General features: G+C 36.1%; 1 protein-coding gene across 4 annotated transcripts in view; it reads right to left on the reverse strand.

Annotated features, from left to right (window-relative positions):
• Positions 1-231: 231 nt before the first annotated feature.
• LOC123542835 (uncharacterized) overlaps positions 232-17,649 on the reverse strand; it is a 220,215-nt gene continuing 202,797 nt past the window's right edge. For 3 of the 4 annotated variants that reach the window (XM_053531771.1, XM_053531770.1, XM_053531769.1), the window contains 2 exons: positions 16,983-17,081; positions 232-2,872 (listed from right to left, as the gene is read on the reverse strand). In XM_053531771.1, the coding sequence (XP_053387746.1) occupies positions 2,752-2,872; positions 16,983-17,081 (220 nt within the window). In that variant the 3' untranslated portion in view covers positions 232-2,751. Of the gene's footprint in view, positions 2,873-13,473; positions 13,603-16,982; positions 17,082-17,649 lie in introns of all 4 variants that reach the window. The other variant, XR_008368678.1, reaches the window with a different exon arrangement.

Raw genomic sequence — 17,649 nt, forward strand, 5'->3', positions numbered from 1 at the left:
CTGTTTATATTCACAGTCCCTTGGTACATGTCTATAATACAGTTGGTCAACATGTAATAAAATATGAAAGCATATGTCATGGAACTTTTATAAACATTTCTGGGTGTAAGCAAACTTTAACATTTATTCAAGTCAGAAAAGGGCCATAATTAACTAGTCAAAATTGCTTGGGTAGGGTATCCTCACGTCCTTTAATCAGACAGGGGTAATGAATTGTAACAAATGAAAATGAAAGCAATATCTCAATGGACTTTGAAAAATATTTGGGGTGGTACGCAAACTTTAACATTTGTGTGACGCTCATGCACACGCCGGGGCGAGTAGGATAGCTCCCCTATTCTTCGAATAGTCGAGCTAAAAATTGTTAACTTAGGAAAAAATTCTCTAATACTGACAGTAGAAAAACAGAGACAGAATCTAGTGCATGTATAATAATTTCATCACATAGCTTTAGTAAAGGGAGCTAAAGTAAATAGTTGTTGTATAAGTAAATGTTAGAATACAAAATTTCAAACATATTTCTCACTATCAGACGTTTTTTGCTTCAACTTTATTTTAACAAAGTAAGATTGAACAAGTGAACTTAACATATGGCATGAAATGAGTTTTGGTGACTTTAGTAGTCATTAATTCTTTATATAAAAACCTAGTTTATGAGTAAGTTTGGTTTCTATCAACTGTTCCAAACTTGCACTAAATGTCAAATGCTAATAAAAGTGATTCTGATATATGAATCAAAGCATCCCTACCCATCTAGGGAAAAATGAAACCCAAATATACTTTCAAATGCTAGCAAATAAAACAATCACCATCCATCTTTTAACAACATTTATATGTATTTACAAGTTTTACAAGTATTTACATATTTTTATACAAGTTTACACAAGTTTTAAACTGTTTAATACACACTTTGACAATATTTTCTATGCATTTACATTCTCTCACCTATATGTACAAACAGTTAGCAGGTAAAGCTATCACAAAATGGTAACAATAATTAAAGCAGCATTACAAACAAAATGCAATTAACATGTATGTCCAACAATAGAATATAAACTGTTTATAATCTGAAACCATCAAATATATACATAAAGCAAATGCTCTAATACAATATATTTCACAGTAACTTGTACACATGATCTATAAATGGAAGTTGGTCAACATGTCCAACAAACAAACTTATAATGTGACTAATGGTCATGTTTGTTAAATCTTTTGATAAACAGATAAATACAATTTTTACAGCACACCAGTCATTTATACTTCATGCACACATGACAAACTGGATTATAATTAAAACTTAGCTCTATCAGCAAGTTCTTATATGTACTATCTTCAAACAGATACCTTGTCAATCAAATCAAAGGTTGGTGAAATCAGAATTTGAATTCCTGTACAATGAATTAGGGGAGGCAGTACTATAACCTGATCATCATACAGTATTTTGAGGAAACTATCTTAGAGCCACCTCGGACATTATAACTATTGGTAGTTACACTTTACAAACAAGTCTTGTTCGGTTAAATATTGCCAGGTATGTAGTACATTGTATTAATGATTTCAACATAAAAAATTATACAATAAGTTTCATATTTCTCTGTTAAAACAATATTTGGTAAATGATTTCAAGTATTTCCATAGAAGCATCTATAATAAACTGCAGGAAGTGCATAGCAGTAACCATTTTCCATCATCACTACTGGGTGAACTAGAATGATTACGTTTTAAGCTATTGTAGAGCAATATTGTCAAACTAGAGGTTGCTTTTAAATGGAAGCCTGAACTTATCTCAAGAATTGGCCATAGCAGTCAAAAATTTGTAAATTACAGTTGCTTTCTGTAAATCCTATAATCATGGAACATATTTGTGACCAGATATTTAAAACAAGGGCCATGAAGGCCATGTATCATTCAGCTGACTTATTTCATCAAACTTGATAAAACTTTCAGAACAAAATCTAAGTTTCATAAAGATCTGGTAAAAAGCTTGACCTCTGGAGTATTAATCCATTTTCGAACATGACCTATATTTCATAAAGACAAACATTTTGGTAAGATTTCATGAAGATCAGATAGAAAATGTGACATCAAGATTTACAACAAAGTTTTTCTATGACTTAACTTTACTTTTTGATCTCAATTAAGCCAGTTTCATAGATGACCTAGACTTCATAGACAAACATTCCCATAAAGTTTTGTGAAGATCATGTAGAAATCGGCCTCTTAAGGCTTTTCTAGGATTTGACCAAGTGACCTATTTTTTTAACCCTTGATGTCTGTTTGATCTCACAGTAATATACAATACTGGCCATGTCTGAATGAAATGGTTATTCTGCATGTTTGTATTCATTTTTGCCAAGTTATCATGAAGTTCTTCCAGGTCAATACAGAGTGGACATGATTTTGTAACAGATAGGAAGGTAAAATGACCAGACCCAAAACATATATGCCTTCACCAGATTGTGAGAGTGAAGTCTATAACATGTACCAGTGTGAAGATCATTATATCACTGAGAGTGAAGTCTATAACATGTACCAGTGTGAAGATCATTATATCACTGAGAGTGAAGTCTATAACATGTACCAGTGTGAAGATCATTTATATCACTCTGCATTCTAGTGAACAAATCAGCTGAACAAAATTTATCAACAGTAAATACTTGTTGCATACTATAGTATTCATAGAGAAAAATATATGTAAAACTGGTATTTCTTTCTCTCTCTGTTTGTTTCATTTCTGAGGATGATTCCTTATTTTCTTCTTTTAAGAAAACTGAATTTAGATTTCTTAGTTTCCACAAGACCTTTTTTCTCCTGCTCTTTTTCCCATTTTTCCAGGTATTCAGGATCAGTTTGTAGCATTCTTTCTGTACTGAAATCATACATGGAAAAACTAAATCAATTTTCAAACTCTAAACAATGATACTGAAAATAAAACAAATTTACATTTTTATGATGACTTATAAAATTAGACTTCCAAACTGCCGCTTCTGTCATTTAAAACAAGAGGACCATGATGGTCCTGAATCGCTCACCTCTTCTCACATGACCCAGTTTTGAGTATGACGTTGTTTTTTTCTATTATTTGACATAGTGACCTAGTTTTATAGCTCATGTGACCCAGTTTTGAACTTGACCTAGATATTATCAAGATAAAAATTCTGACCAATTTTCATGAAGATCCATTGAAAAATATGGTCTCTAGAGAGGTCACAAGGCTTTTCTATTATTTGACCTATTGACCTAGTTTTCAAAGGTGATCCTGATTTGAACTTTACCTAGATATCATCAAGGTGAACATTCTCACTAATTTTCATGAAGATCTCATGAAAAATATGGCCTCTAGAGAGGTCACAAGGTTTTTCTATTTTGATAACTACTGGCCTAGTTTTTGATTGCACGTGACCCAGTTTCGAAACTGACCTAGATATCATCAAGGTGAACACTCAGATCAATTTTCATGAAGATCCATTGAAAAAAATGGCCTCTAGAGAGGTCAAAAGATTTAAATAATATTAGACCTACTGACCTAGTTTTTGATCGCAGTTGACCCAGTTTCAAATTAGACCTAGATATCATCAAGATGAACATTCAGACCAACTTTCATACAGATCCCATGAAAAGTATGGCCTCTAGAGAGGTCACAAGGTTTTTTTTATTTGACCTACTTACCTAGTTTTTTATGGCATGTGACCCAGTTTTGAACTTGACCTAGATATCATCAAGGTGGATATTCTGACCAATTTTTATGGAGATCCATACACAAGTATGGCCTCTAGAGAGGTCACAAGGTTTTTCTATTTTTAAACCTACTGACCTAGTTTTTGACCGCACATGACCCTGTTTCGAACTTGACCTAGATATCATCAAGGTGAACATTCAGATCAATTTTCATACAGATCCCATGAAAAATATGGCCTCTAGAGAGGTCACAAGGTTTTTCTATTATTTAACCTACTGACCTAGATTTTGACCGCACGTGACCCACTTTCGAACCCAACCTAGATATCATCAAGGTGAACGTTCTGACCAATTTTCATGAAGATCTCATGAAATACATGGCCTCTAGAGAGGTCACAAGGTTTTTCTATTTTTAGACCTACTGACCTAGTTTTTGACCGCACGTGACCCACTTTCGAACCTGACCTAGATATCATCAAGATGAACATTCAGACCAACTTTCATACAGATCCCTTGAAAAATATGGCCTCTAGAGAGGTCACAAGGTTTTTCTATTTTTAGACCTACTGACCTAGTTTTTGACCGCACTTGACCCAGTTTCAAACTTGACCTAGATATCATCAAGGTGAACATTCTGACCAATTTTCATGAAGATCTTGTGAAATATATGGCCTCTAGAGAGGTCAAAAGGTTTTTCTATTTTTAGACCTACTGACCTAGTTTTTGACGGCACGTGACCCAGTTTCGAACTTGACCTAGATATCATCAAGGTGAACATTCTGACCAATTTTCATGAAGATCCTGTGAAATATGTGGCCTCTAGAGAGGTCACATGGTTTTTCTATTTTTAGACCTACTGACCTAGTTTTTGAAGGCATGTGACCCAGTTTCAAACTTGACCTACATATCATCAAGATGAACATTCTGACCAATTTTCATAAAGATCCCATGAAAAATGTGACCTCTAGAGATGTCACAAGGAAAAGTTTACGCACGGACGGACACACGGACGACGGACGCTGCGCGATCACAAAATCTTACCTTGTCACTTCGTGACAGGTGAGCTAAAAAGAGCAGAAACAAGATTAGGAAACTTGACCTTTTTAAAGTGAAGAAACTGAAACTGAAACACAAGGCCAGAATGGATCTAAGTCACTCAGATGACCTTCAAGGGGCCAAGCAAAACCATCTGAGCAATTCTGAGATAGCACTATACAAGGATGCTACAGGCCAAGCTTTGTAATGATTCATACAGCAGTTCATGAGATAGCACTATACAAGGATGCTACAGGCCAAGCTTTGTAATGATTCATCCAGCAGTCCATGAGATAGCACTATACAAGGATGCTACAGACCAAGCTTTGTAATGATTCATCCAGCAGTTCATGAGATAGCACTATACAAAGATGCTACAGGCCAAGCTTTGTAACGATTCATCCAGCAGTCCATGAGATAGCACTATACAAGGATGCTACAGGCCAAGCTTTGTAACGATTCATCCAGCAGTTCATGAGATAGCACTATACAAGGATGCTACAGGCCAAGCTTTGTAACGATTCATCCAGCAGTCCATGAGATAGCACTATACAAGGATGCTACAGGCCAAGCTTTGTAATGATTCATTCAGCAGTTCATGAGATAGCACTAGTCTATACAAGGATGCTACAGGCCAAGCTTTGTAATGATTCATTCAGCAGTCCATGAGATAGCACTATACAAGGATGCTACAGGCCAAGCTTTGTAACGATTCATCCAGCAGTCCATGAGATAGCACTATACAAGGATGCTACAGGCCAAGCTTTGTAATGATTCATCCAGCAGTCCATGAGATAGCACTATACAAGGATGCTACAGGCCAAGCTTTGTAACGATTCATCCAGCAGTCCATGAGATAGCACTATACAAGGATGCTACAGGCCAAGCTTTGTAACGATTCATCCAGCAGTCCATGAGATAGCACTATACAAGGATGCTACAGGCCAAGCTTTGTAACGATTCATCCAGCAGTTCATGAGATAGCACTATACAAGGATGCTACAGGCCAAGCTTTGTAACGATTCATCCAGCAGTCCATGAGATAGCACTATATAAGGATGCTACAGGCCAAGCTTTGTAATGATTCATCCAGCAGTCCATGAGAACAGTCTTTTTTTTCTATTTTTTTCTATCTGAAATTCAGGCAGCTCCTAAAAGGGGGTCAAGCTCGATGCAAACTTGAGAGAAGACAAAACTAGATGTTACCAACCAAGGAAAGATGAAGATCCATCATCTGGTTCATGAGAAGTGTTTTAAAGAGTTTTGTTTTTTAGTTCTGGCAACCCCTAAAACAAGAGGACCATGATGGTCCTGAATCGCTCACCTGTTCCCACATGACCCAGTTTTGAGTATGATGTCGTTTTTTCTATTATTTGACATAGTGACCTAGTTTTTGAGCTCATGTGACCCGGTTTTGAACTTGACCTAGATATAATCAAGATAAAAATTCTGACCAATTTTCATGAAGATCCATTGAAAAATATGGCCTCTAGAGAGGTCAAAAGACTTTTCTAATTTTAGACCTACTGACCTAGTTTTTGACCGCAGTTTACCCAGTTTCAAACTTGACCTAGATATCATCAAGATGAACATTTAGACCAACTTTCATACAGATCCCATGAAAAGTATGGCCTCTAGAGAGGTCACAAGGATTTTTTATTATTTGACCTACTTACCTAGTTTTTGATGGCACGTGACCCAGTTTCAAATTTGACCTAAATATCATCAAGGTGAACATTCTGACCAATTTTCATGAAGATCCATTTAAGGTATGGCCTCTAGAGAGGTCACAAAGTTTTTCTATTTTAAGACCTACTGACCTAGTTTTTGATCGCAGTTGACCCAGTTTCAAACTTGACCTATATATCATCAAGATAAACATTCAGACCAACTTTCATACAGATCCCATGAAAAATTTGACCTCTAGAAAGGTCACAAGGTTTTTTCATTATTTGACCTACTGACCTACTTTTTGATGACACATGACCCACTTTCGAACTTGACCTAAATATCATCAAGATGAACATCCAGACCAATTTTTATGAAGATCCATTCACAAGTATGGCCTCTAGAGAGGTCACAAGGTTTTTCTAATTTTAGACCTACTGACCTAGTTTTTGACCGCACATGACCCAGTTTCGAACTTGACCTAGATATCATCAAGATGAACATTCAGACCGACTTTCATACAGATCCCATGAAAAATATGGCCTTTTAGAGAGGTCACAAGGTTTTTCTATTATTTGACCTACTGACCTAGTTTTTGATGGCAAGTGACCCAGTTTCGAATTTGACCTAGATATCATCAAGGTGAACATTCTGACCAATTTTAATGAAGATCTTGTGAAATATATGGCCTCTAGAGAGGTCACAAGGTTTTTATATTCTTAGATCTACTGACCTAGTTTTTGACCACACGTGACCCAGTTTCGAACTTGACCTAGATATCATCAAGGTGAACATTCTGACCAACTTTCATAAAGATCCCATGAAAAATGTGACCTCTAGAGCGGTCACAAGCAAAAGTTTACGCACGCACGGACTAACGGACGGACGCTGCGTGATCACAAAAGCTCACCTTGTCACTTCGTGACAGGTGAGCTAAAAAGTCAATAGGACCATTTAATCAATCTCGATAGAAAATCACACCAAGTTTGGTAAAGTATCATCATCTGGCACCTGAAAAGAACACGTTTTACTTGTTTAAGGTCTAGGTGATGGAGCTAAACAATTTCAACAAATATAATAGAGGTCCATGCCAGGATGTTACTGGTCAAGTTTGGGTTAATTCTAATCAACAGTTTCAGAGAAGAAGATGTTTAAGTGAAAATGTTGACATCGCACACCAGATCATCAACTTATACCAAAAGCTCATCCTGAACAAAGTTCAGATGAGGTTAAAAGTGTAAACATGTTTTAAACAAACTAGAACTGTCACAGGAGTGATGAATACCCCCACCATACAGTCTTGTCACAGAAGAATGGCAACCATAAGGAATCTTAAAAATACTTTGGAGTACTTCATCCTGGCTTCCACATATAAGTAATACTAGTATAATACTAGTATAGTAATACTAGTAAATATATTAAATCTCTAATATTAGAGATACACTAAAAGTGAATACAAAAAAATGTCTTACCGACCCATGTTACCACAGAAAAATGTTTTTACTTTTTACATAGGACTTATAATAAAAAAAAAGTTAGAAAAATACCTAAAATATTAAAAATCTAAAAATAGGATTTCTAAAAATAGACTAATTCCTGGAATTTAAGGGGAAGAAACTAAGTACAAAAGTTAAAAAAGGTTACTTCCCTTGGCTCTAAGCCAATCAGAATGAGTTATAGTGAAAATACATCAAAATTAACCTTAAATTCTAGGTAAAAGGGGACACAATTCATGAAAAATTAGTGTCAGAGTTATGCACCTTGTGTCACATGATGTGGGTGATGAGGTGGAACATCTATTTTAAGTCTGGATCAAATCCATTCAGTAGTAACTGAGATATAGTGAAAATACATCAAAATTAACCTTAAATTCTAAGTAAAAGGGGACATAATTCATGAAAAATTGGTGTCAGGGTTATGCACCTTGTGTCACATGATGTGGGTGATGAGGTGGAACATATATTTTAAGTTTGAATCAAATCCATTTTGTAATAATTGAGATATAGTGAAAATACATCAAAATCAACCTCAAATTTAAAGTAAAAGGGGACATAATTCATAAAAAATTTATGTCAGAGTTAAGCACCTTACGTCACATCATCTGGGTGATGAGGTGGAACAATTATTTTAAGTTTGAATCAAATCCATTTAGTAATAACTGAGATATAGTGAAAATACATCAAAATCAACCTTAAATTCTAAGTAAAAAGGGGCATAATTCATAAACAAGAGGACCATGATGGTCCTGAATCGCTCACCTATCCCCACATGACCCAGTGTTGAACTGAGTATGACGTCGTTATTTCTATTATTTGACATAGTGACCTAGTTTTTGAGCACAAGTGACCTAGATATCATCAAGATAAAAAATTCTGACCAATTTTCATAAAGATCCATTGAAAAATATGGCCTCTAGAGAGGTTACAAGGTTTTTCTATTATTTGACCTAATGACCTAGTTTTTGGAGGCACGTGACCCACTTTTAAATTTGACCTAGATATCATCGAGGTGAACATTCTGACCAATTTTCATGAAGATCTCGTGAAAAATATGGCCTCTAGAGAGGTCACAAGGTTTTTCTATTTTTCGACCTACTGACCTAGTTTTTGACCGCACATGACCCAGTTACGAACCTGACCTAGATATCATCAAGCTGAACATTCTCACAAATTTTCATGAAGATCCATTGAGAAATATGGCCTCTAGAGAGGTCACAAGGTTTTTCTATTTTCAGACCTAATGACCTAGTTTTTGACCCCACGTGACCCAGTTTCGAACCTGACCTAGATATCATCAAGGTGAACATTCTGACCAATATTCATGAAGATCTCATGAAAAATATGGCCTCTAGAGAGGTCACAAGGTTTTTCTATTTTTAGATCCACTGACCTAGTTCTTAACCCCATGTGACCCAGTTTCGAACTTGATTTAGATATCATCAAGGTAAACATTCTGACCAATTTTCCTGAAGATCTCGTGAAAAATATGGCCTCTAGAGAGGTCACAAGGTTTTTCTATTTTTAGACCTACTGACCTAGTTTTTGACCGCACATGACCCAGTTACGAACCTGACCTAGATATCATCAAGCTGAACATTCTCACAAATTTTCATGAAGATCCATTGAGAAATATGGCCTCTAGAGAGGTCACAAGGTTTTTCTATTTTCAGACCTAATGACCTAGTTTTTGACCCCACGTGACCCAGTTTCGAACCTGACCTAGATATCATCAAGGTGAACATTCTGACCAATATTCATGAAGATCTCATGAAAAATATGGCCTCTAGAGAGGTCACAAGATTTTTCTATTTTTAGATCCACTGACCTAGTTCTTAACCCCATGTGACCCAGTTTCGAACTTGATTTAGATATCATCAAGGTAAACATTCTGACCAATTTTCCTGAAGATCCATTGAAAAATATGGCCTCTAGAGAGGTCACAAGGTTTTTCTATTTTTAGACCTACTGACCTAGTTTTTGACCGCACATGACCCAGTTTCGAACTTGACCTAGATATCATCAAGCTGAACATTCTGACCAATTTTCATGAAGATCCATTAAGAAAAATGGCCTCTAGAGAGGTCACAAGGATTTTCTATTTTTAAACCTACTGACCTAGTTTTTGACCGCACGTGACCCAGTTTCGAACTTGACCTAGATATCATCAAGGTGAACATTCTGACCAATTTTCATGAAGATCCATTGAGAAATATGGCCTCTAGAGAGGTCACAAGGTTTTTCTATTTTTAGATCTAATGACCTAGTTTTTGATGGCACGTGACCCAGTTTCGAACTTGACCTAGATATAATCAAGGTGAACATTCTGACCAATATTCATGAAGATCTCATGAAAAATATGGGCTCTAGAGTGGTCATAAGGTTTTTCTATTTTTAGACCTACTGACCTAGTTTTTGACCCCACGTGACCCAGTTTCGAACTTGACCTAGATATCATCAAGGTGAACATTCTGACCAATTTTCATGAAGATCTTGTGAAATATATGGCCTCTAGAGAGGTCACAAGGTTTTTCTATTTTTAGACCTACTGATCTAGTTTTTGATGGCACATGACCCAGTTTTGAACTTGACCTAGATATCATCAAGGTGAACATTCTGACCAACTTTCATAAAGATCCCATGAAAAATGTGACCTCTAGAGTGGTCACAAGCAAAAGTTTACGGACGCACGCACGCACGCACGGACGGACGGACGACGGACGCCGCACGATCACAAAAGCTCACCTTGTCACTTTGTGACAGGTGAGCTAAAAAATGGTGTCAGAGTTATGCACCTTGTGTCACATGATGTGGGTGATGAGGTGGAACATCTATTTTAAGTTTGAATCAAATCCATTTAGAAATAACTGAGATATAGTGAAAATACATCAAAATTAACCTTAAATTCTAAGTAAAAGGGGACATAATTCATGAAAACTTGGTGTCAAGAGTTATGCACCTTGTGTCACATGATGTAGGTGATAAGGTAGAACATATATTTTAAGTTTGAATCAAATCCATTTGGTAATAACTGAGATAATAGATTTCGGGACGCGACGGGACGGGACGGGACGCGACGGGACGTGACAAAACTGACTCCTATATACCCCCCTCAAACATGTTTGGTGGGGGTATAAAAAAGAATCAAATTAAAATTAAAATTTCAAATTCCAGTATGTAAATTTACAGTAAGTAAAATTTAAAAAAATATGTTTTGTGGGCATGTCAGAGGATGGGGATGTAATGTTATGGTGGATGGGGTTGGTAAGGGTGACAGAATATTAAGGAACAAGAAACTTAAGTGGAATGTGCTAATGTGTGTTTGGGTAGTAATGTGAAATGTTGCACTGCTCATATCATCTCATCCCAACCAAAATATATTCTAAGTTTAAAGCCAATACCTTGAACAGTTTTTTAATTGTGCTTCTGGCACAAAATATAAAGGACAGATTGGTCTGTGTGACCTCTGACCTACTGACCCAGCGCTCTGCACATTGCCTTATCGTCACTTACCTATACTGCAAGTTTGAAGTCAATACTTTGAAAGATTATTAAGTTATGCCCTGGACCCAATATACGATACAGATTTGGCCTTGCTGTGACCTTGACCTTTGACCTACTGACCTGGTTTATATATTCTGGATATGTCTCATTGCTACCTACCTATATGCTAAAACTGAAGTCAATATCTTGACTGGTTATTAAGCCATGGTCTGGACATGAAATATTACTGACAAAGTTGACCTTCAAGCTACAATTTTGACCTCTACCTTTGACCCACTGACCTAGTTCATACCTCTGCACATTGTCTTATAGCCACTATCATTACGCCAAGTTTAAAGATCAATACCTAGAGTAGTTATTAAGTTATGCTCAGGACACCAAATATGAGAGGCAAATTTATGTTCAAGATTCAGATGGAAAGACAAAGGCATGTGCCCAAACAAGCGTATAAAAATGAACAAATGAACACTATGCATAACAAAGTTAAATTGTAAAGAAACAGACTTTACTATTATTAAATGATAAAATAATAGATATGTTTGCATGCTATAAGGTATAAAGCAGAACGGGGCTATTTGCTACATGGTAATTGACAGAACTCACTAGGTGAGTGACACATAAACATAATTTCTACCTTAATCATTCCAGGTTTTAGCTACCTACTGACATTGACTCTGGAGAGAATGCCTGCCACTATGTACCTGTATAACACCCATTCAGAGACTGCCTATAAAACATTAACTTAGAGAAGAGAATGTTTGCTATATACAACATTGACTGAAGAGGACAGAATTTTAACTAAGTACCTAAATAGAAGAGAAGAAGAAAGAATGTTTACCACTATGAACATAAAATTATATAGCATTCACTCCAAGACGAGAATGTTAGCTACTATGTACCTATAAAACATTCACTCAGAGAATGTTAGCTACTATGTACCTATAAAACATTCACTCAGAGAATGTTAGCTACTATGTACCTATATAACATTCACTCAGAGAATGTGTGCTACTATGTACCTATATAATATTCACTCAGAGAATGTTAGCGATGTACCTATATAACATTCACTCAGAGAATGTGTGCTACTATGTACCTATATAACATTCACTCAGAGAATGCGTGCTACTATGTACCTATATAACATTCACTCAGAGAATGTTAGCTATGTACCTATATAACATTCACTCAGAGAATGTGTGCTACTATGTACCTATATAACATTCACTCAGAGAATGCGTGCTACTATGTACCTATATAATATTCACTCAGAGAATGTTAGCGATGTACCTATATAACATTCACTCAGAGAATGTGTGCTACTATGTACCTATATAATATTCACTCAGAGAATGTTAGCTACAATGTACCTATAAAACAATCACTCAGAGAATGTTAGCTACTATGTACCTATATAAAATTCACTCAAAGAATGTGTGCTACAATGTACCAATATAACATTCACTCAGAGAATTTTAGCTACTAAATTCCTATACAACATTCACTCAGCAAATGTCAGCTACTATGTACATATATAATATTCATTAAGAGAATGTTTGCTACTTAGTACCTATATAACATTCAGAGAACTTTTGCTACAACATACCAATATAACATTTTCTGGAGAATGTTTGCTACGTAGTACCTAGTCTATGTAATGATTATTCCAGATTGTGCGATATCACAACATTATCATGCAATGTGTCCACATCAAATATAGTATATCAAAATTGAGTTACAAAATAAATCAAGCATGCATACTTGTCATACATCATTTGGCACATATACTCCATACTTGAAGTCTTGCTTTAAATGATCTAAGAATGAATATTAATGCAGCATCATCATACAATAAAATTATTCCTGAACAACCAATTATTGTACAATATCACCATAACTCCGATATCTATCACTGTACATTATAGACATTGAGCAGTGTGCACAATATCACCATGCCTCCCATATCTACTAAACATTGTACATTATGGACATTGAGCAGTGTGCACAATATCACCATGCCTCCCATATCTACTAAACATTGTACATTACACTGTTTAAGGTATCACAATGCAATATCTCCTATACTTACCAACCATTGTATATCACAGACAGCAACTAGCGTATGCAATATCTACACATCGGGAAATGTCATGAGGGGGAGGAAGGGGTTGCGGGAGCAGAGGTGCAAGGTCTATGCTGTGTAAGTTTGGCATCGTACCTGTAGCAAAATATATAATGTACATTTCATATTTCAATATTTAAAATTAGACGAGATAAAACCTGCTCTTTGGGGCTTCTTAACAGTCCAGTTCTTATAATAAATGAATAGATACAACAAGTATTAACTAGAGTTGTCACAGGAGTGACGAATTATACCCCCCACAATATGGCCTTGTCACAGAACTAAGCCAATGTCAAAGCTGAACTTGCTTGACCTTTGACCTACTGACCTCAAAATCAATAGAGGTCATCTGCTGGTCATGATCAACCTCCCTATAAAGTTTCATGATCCTCGGCCCAAGCATTCTCGAGTCATTTTCCGGAAAAGGTTTAAATGACCTTTGACCTTTGGAACCCAAAATAATTATGGGTCATCTGCTGGTCATGACCAACCTCCCTATTAAATTTCGTGATCCTAGTCCCAAGCATTGTGAAGTTGTTGTCCAAAACCGTTTAAGTGTTGACTGTGACCTTGACCTGTGACCTGAAAATCATTAGGGGTCATCTGCTGGTCATAACCAACCTCGCTATCAATTTTCATGATCCTAGGCCTAAACGTTCTCAAATTATCATCCGGAAACTGTTTAACTGTTTCGTGTTACTGTGACCTTGACCTTTGACCTACTAACCTCAAGGTCGAACATGACCTGTATTTAATCATGTTACACCTGTGTACAAAAATTTAAGATCTTACACCCAAGCATTCTCAAGTTATCATCTGGAAACCGTTTAACTGTTCTGAGTCACTGTGACCTTGACCTTTGACCTACAGACCTCAAAGTCAAACTTGACCTGTATTTCATGATGTTACATCTGTGTACCAAAAATTATGATCCTAGGCCCAAGTGTTCTCAAGTTATCATCCGGAAACCATTTAACTGTTCCGAGTCACTGTGACCTTGACCTTTGACCTACAGACCCCAAAGTCAAACTTAACCTGTATTTCATTATGTTACACCTGTGTACCAAAATATATGATCATAGGCCCAAGCGTTCTTAAGTTATCAAGTTATCATCCAGAAACCGTTTAACTGTTCCGAGTCACTGTGACCTTGACCTTTGACCTACAGACCTCAAAGTCGAACTTTACCTGTATTTCATGATGTTACATCAGTGTACCAAAAATTATTACCCTAGGCCCAAGGGTTCTCAAGTTATCATCCGGAAACTATTTAACTGTTCCGAGTCACTGTGTCCTTGACCTTTGACCTACAGACCCCAAAGTCGAACTTGACCTGTGTTTCATGATGTTACACTTGTGTACCAAAATATATGATCATAGCATTCTCAAGTATCATCCAGAAACCATTTAACTGTTCAGGGTCACTGTGACCTTGACCTGTGACCTATTGACCCCAAATTCGAACTTGACCTGTATTTTCTGATGTTACACCTGTGTACCAAAAATTATTCAAATTAGTCAAGCCTTTCATGAGTTATCATCTGGAAACCACAAAAGCCAACAGACCGACCGACTGACCGACCAACGGACCGACTGCCAAGCTCACTCCTATATACTCCCCACCCTGCCAAACTTCATTTTGTGGGGGTATAACAAGAGCTGTATGTAAGAAAGAGTTTACAGTGTTAAGGATACCAATATATATTTAGTTGCACACTATATACTGATATTGTTCAGAAAAATGCTCTTTTGCAGAGAACAACTTGAAAAGGATCTTTAACAACTTAATAAATAACTGAGTTTATTACAAATCAAAATTTTATTGTGGCAATAATAACTTGCATGTAAATCTGTAACAAAACTTTCTAAGTAAAATAATTTGAATCAATTTCAACCAAAAGTTATCTAACTTAATTCAGAATGAACACTGTTGTGTACAGCTTCAAGCTTTAGATGTGGTAGCTGCAGAATAACTTTACCAAATTATCTAAGTTGAAAATGGGCAACAATTCCCAAATGAATTCAAATCAAGAGATATCTAACTTCATTATTTAAGTAGCTTTGATAAGAAGAAAGCCTTGTGTAAAGTTCTTATTCAATATCTGTTGATGTTACTGAGATACAGCTTGACAGTTATTTGAAATTTTCTTAATTAAAACAAGAGCTTCCCTGTGTGCAGCAAAATATGCCTTGAAGAAAAGTGCCTTTCATCACATAATAGGTCCATCTGAACATACAGCATGACAGTGACCATATGAACATACAGCATGACAGTGACCATCTGAACATATAGCATGACAGTGACCATCTGAACATATAGCATGACAGTGGCCATCTGAACATATAGCATGACAGTGACCATCTGAACATATAGCATGACAGTGACCATCTGAACATATAGCATGACAGTGACCATCTGAACATACAGAATGACAGTGACCATCTGAACATAAAGCATGACAGTGACCATAAAAAACCCTCAAAAAATCAAATGGGGTCCATGGTAAATGTTCTTTTCGCACTAACAGTCACACTGACCTTGACATTATAATTATTAGAGGTCAATGACTCAATGACCTCAAAATCAATAAGGGTCATCCACTGCCTATGAGCAATATGCCTGCAATCTGTACTGTAGGTCAAGGGGATCTCAAGATGTTTTTGTTCTAACAGTCACTGTGATCTTTATTACTGACCTCAAATTCTAGAGTTCCTTCACTGTCCATGAGAAATATGCATAAGTCTGATGCTCGTAGATTAAAGCAGTGTTAAGTTACTGAGCAGACATTGAACTGCTTAGAGACAGACAGACCACTTAGCACTGTAATATATTAAGTCCATTTGGATGTATTAACAGACATTAATTTACATAACATTCAACCAAGTTTTATCTAACTTAGTTATTCCAGTAGGTTTGATGACTGGAAAGCATTGTGTGCAGTTTCAATCAAATACATGTAAATATGGCCATGTAAGAAAAACTTAAACATGACAGCAACCTGGGTGAGTAGAATAACTCTTGATGTCTAGCAAAGAAACTGATAACCAAATCTACTTATAGTTACACAGAAACATCCCCATAACTGGCTTAACAAAACACTTGAAATACTCTTAAACAAATAAAAGGACACAAATATTCTTCATACTGCCATCTACTCATGTACCAAGTTACATGACAAAAGAACTTTTACTTTTAAAGTGGTCAGGAACCTACTTTGATAGGCAAACCAAAAACACCCCTCCAGTGAAACACAGTGGACTAATGAAAACCGATATTTTAATAATAATATCTAACATAAGATATATGGAAGTTTACCATCTTGTTATTTTCCTGGGAAGGGCAAGTGAAAGTTTGATTCAGTTGCATTGAGTAAAAACTTACTGGGAATTGATACCAAAGGTGCCTATATTGGACACTGTGAGTACAGAAATAGCTCTCTTGTTATGGCTAACTCGAAAATAGTTCTACTACTTACTGTGAGACAGGTTCTGGTACATAGATATACTCCATAGGAACTATTTTCCCTAATTCTTGTAACGTTTTCACAAAACGAAGCTTGGAACTGAATTTAGAACTGAAATAAAACAACTGTTCATATAGGAGTTTAGGTTCTCGGACAAAAGGTCTTTATCTAACATATACGTAAAATTCAACAGAAACACTGAGATTTTGGTTTCAGTATACGCATGCTTGCTTTCTTTATAGCAGTTAACATTTCTACCATGTTTTATTTAAATCCTACAAACCAATTCTAAATTCTAAAATATGACTTTGGATAGACAAAAGTGAATAAAAACACTATTTATGTACTATATCATATAATACAATTGCAAAGGGCAATAAATCTTGCCTTCAACAACCAATTTGAATGAAACCTGCAGAGCTGCATTGCCCTTTAATAGTTAATAGTTCTATGATGTTTTACTGAAATCCTTCAAACTGTGTCTGAGATACCACTCCGGACAGACAGAAAATGGAATAAAACACTATATATGTAATATATACAAGGGCAGTAAATCGTGTCTTACTCAAGTAATCTGACCTTAACTTGCAGGCTGGCATTTCCCTTCAGCAGATAACATTCCTACTGTGGACAGAACAGATGGACAGACATATAGACAGATGTACCATGCCAAAAGTAT

Source organism: Mercenaria mercenaria, chromosome 19 (genome assembly GCF_021730395.1).
Source record: "Mercenaria mercenaria strain notata chromosome 19, MADL_Memer_1, whole genome shotgun sequence".
Lineage (NCBI taxonomy): Eukaryota > Metazoa > Mollusca > Bivalvia > Venerida > Veneridae > Mercenaria > Mercenaria mercenaria.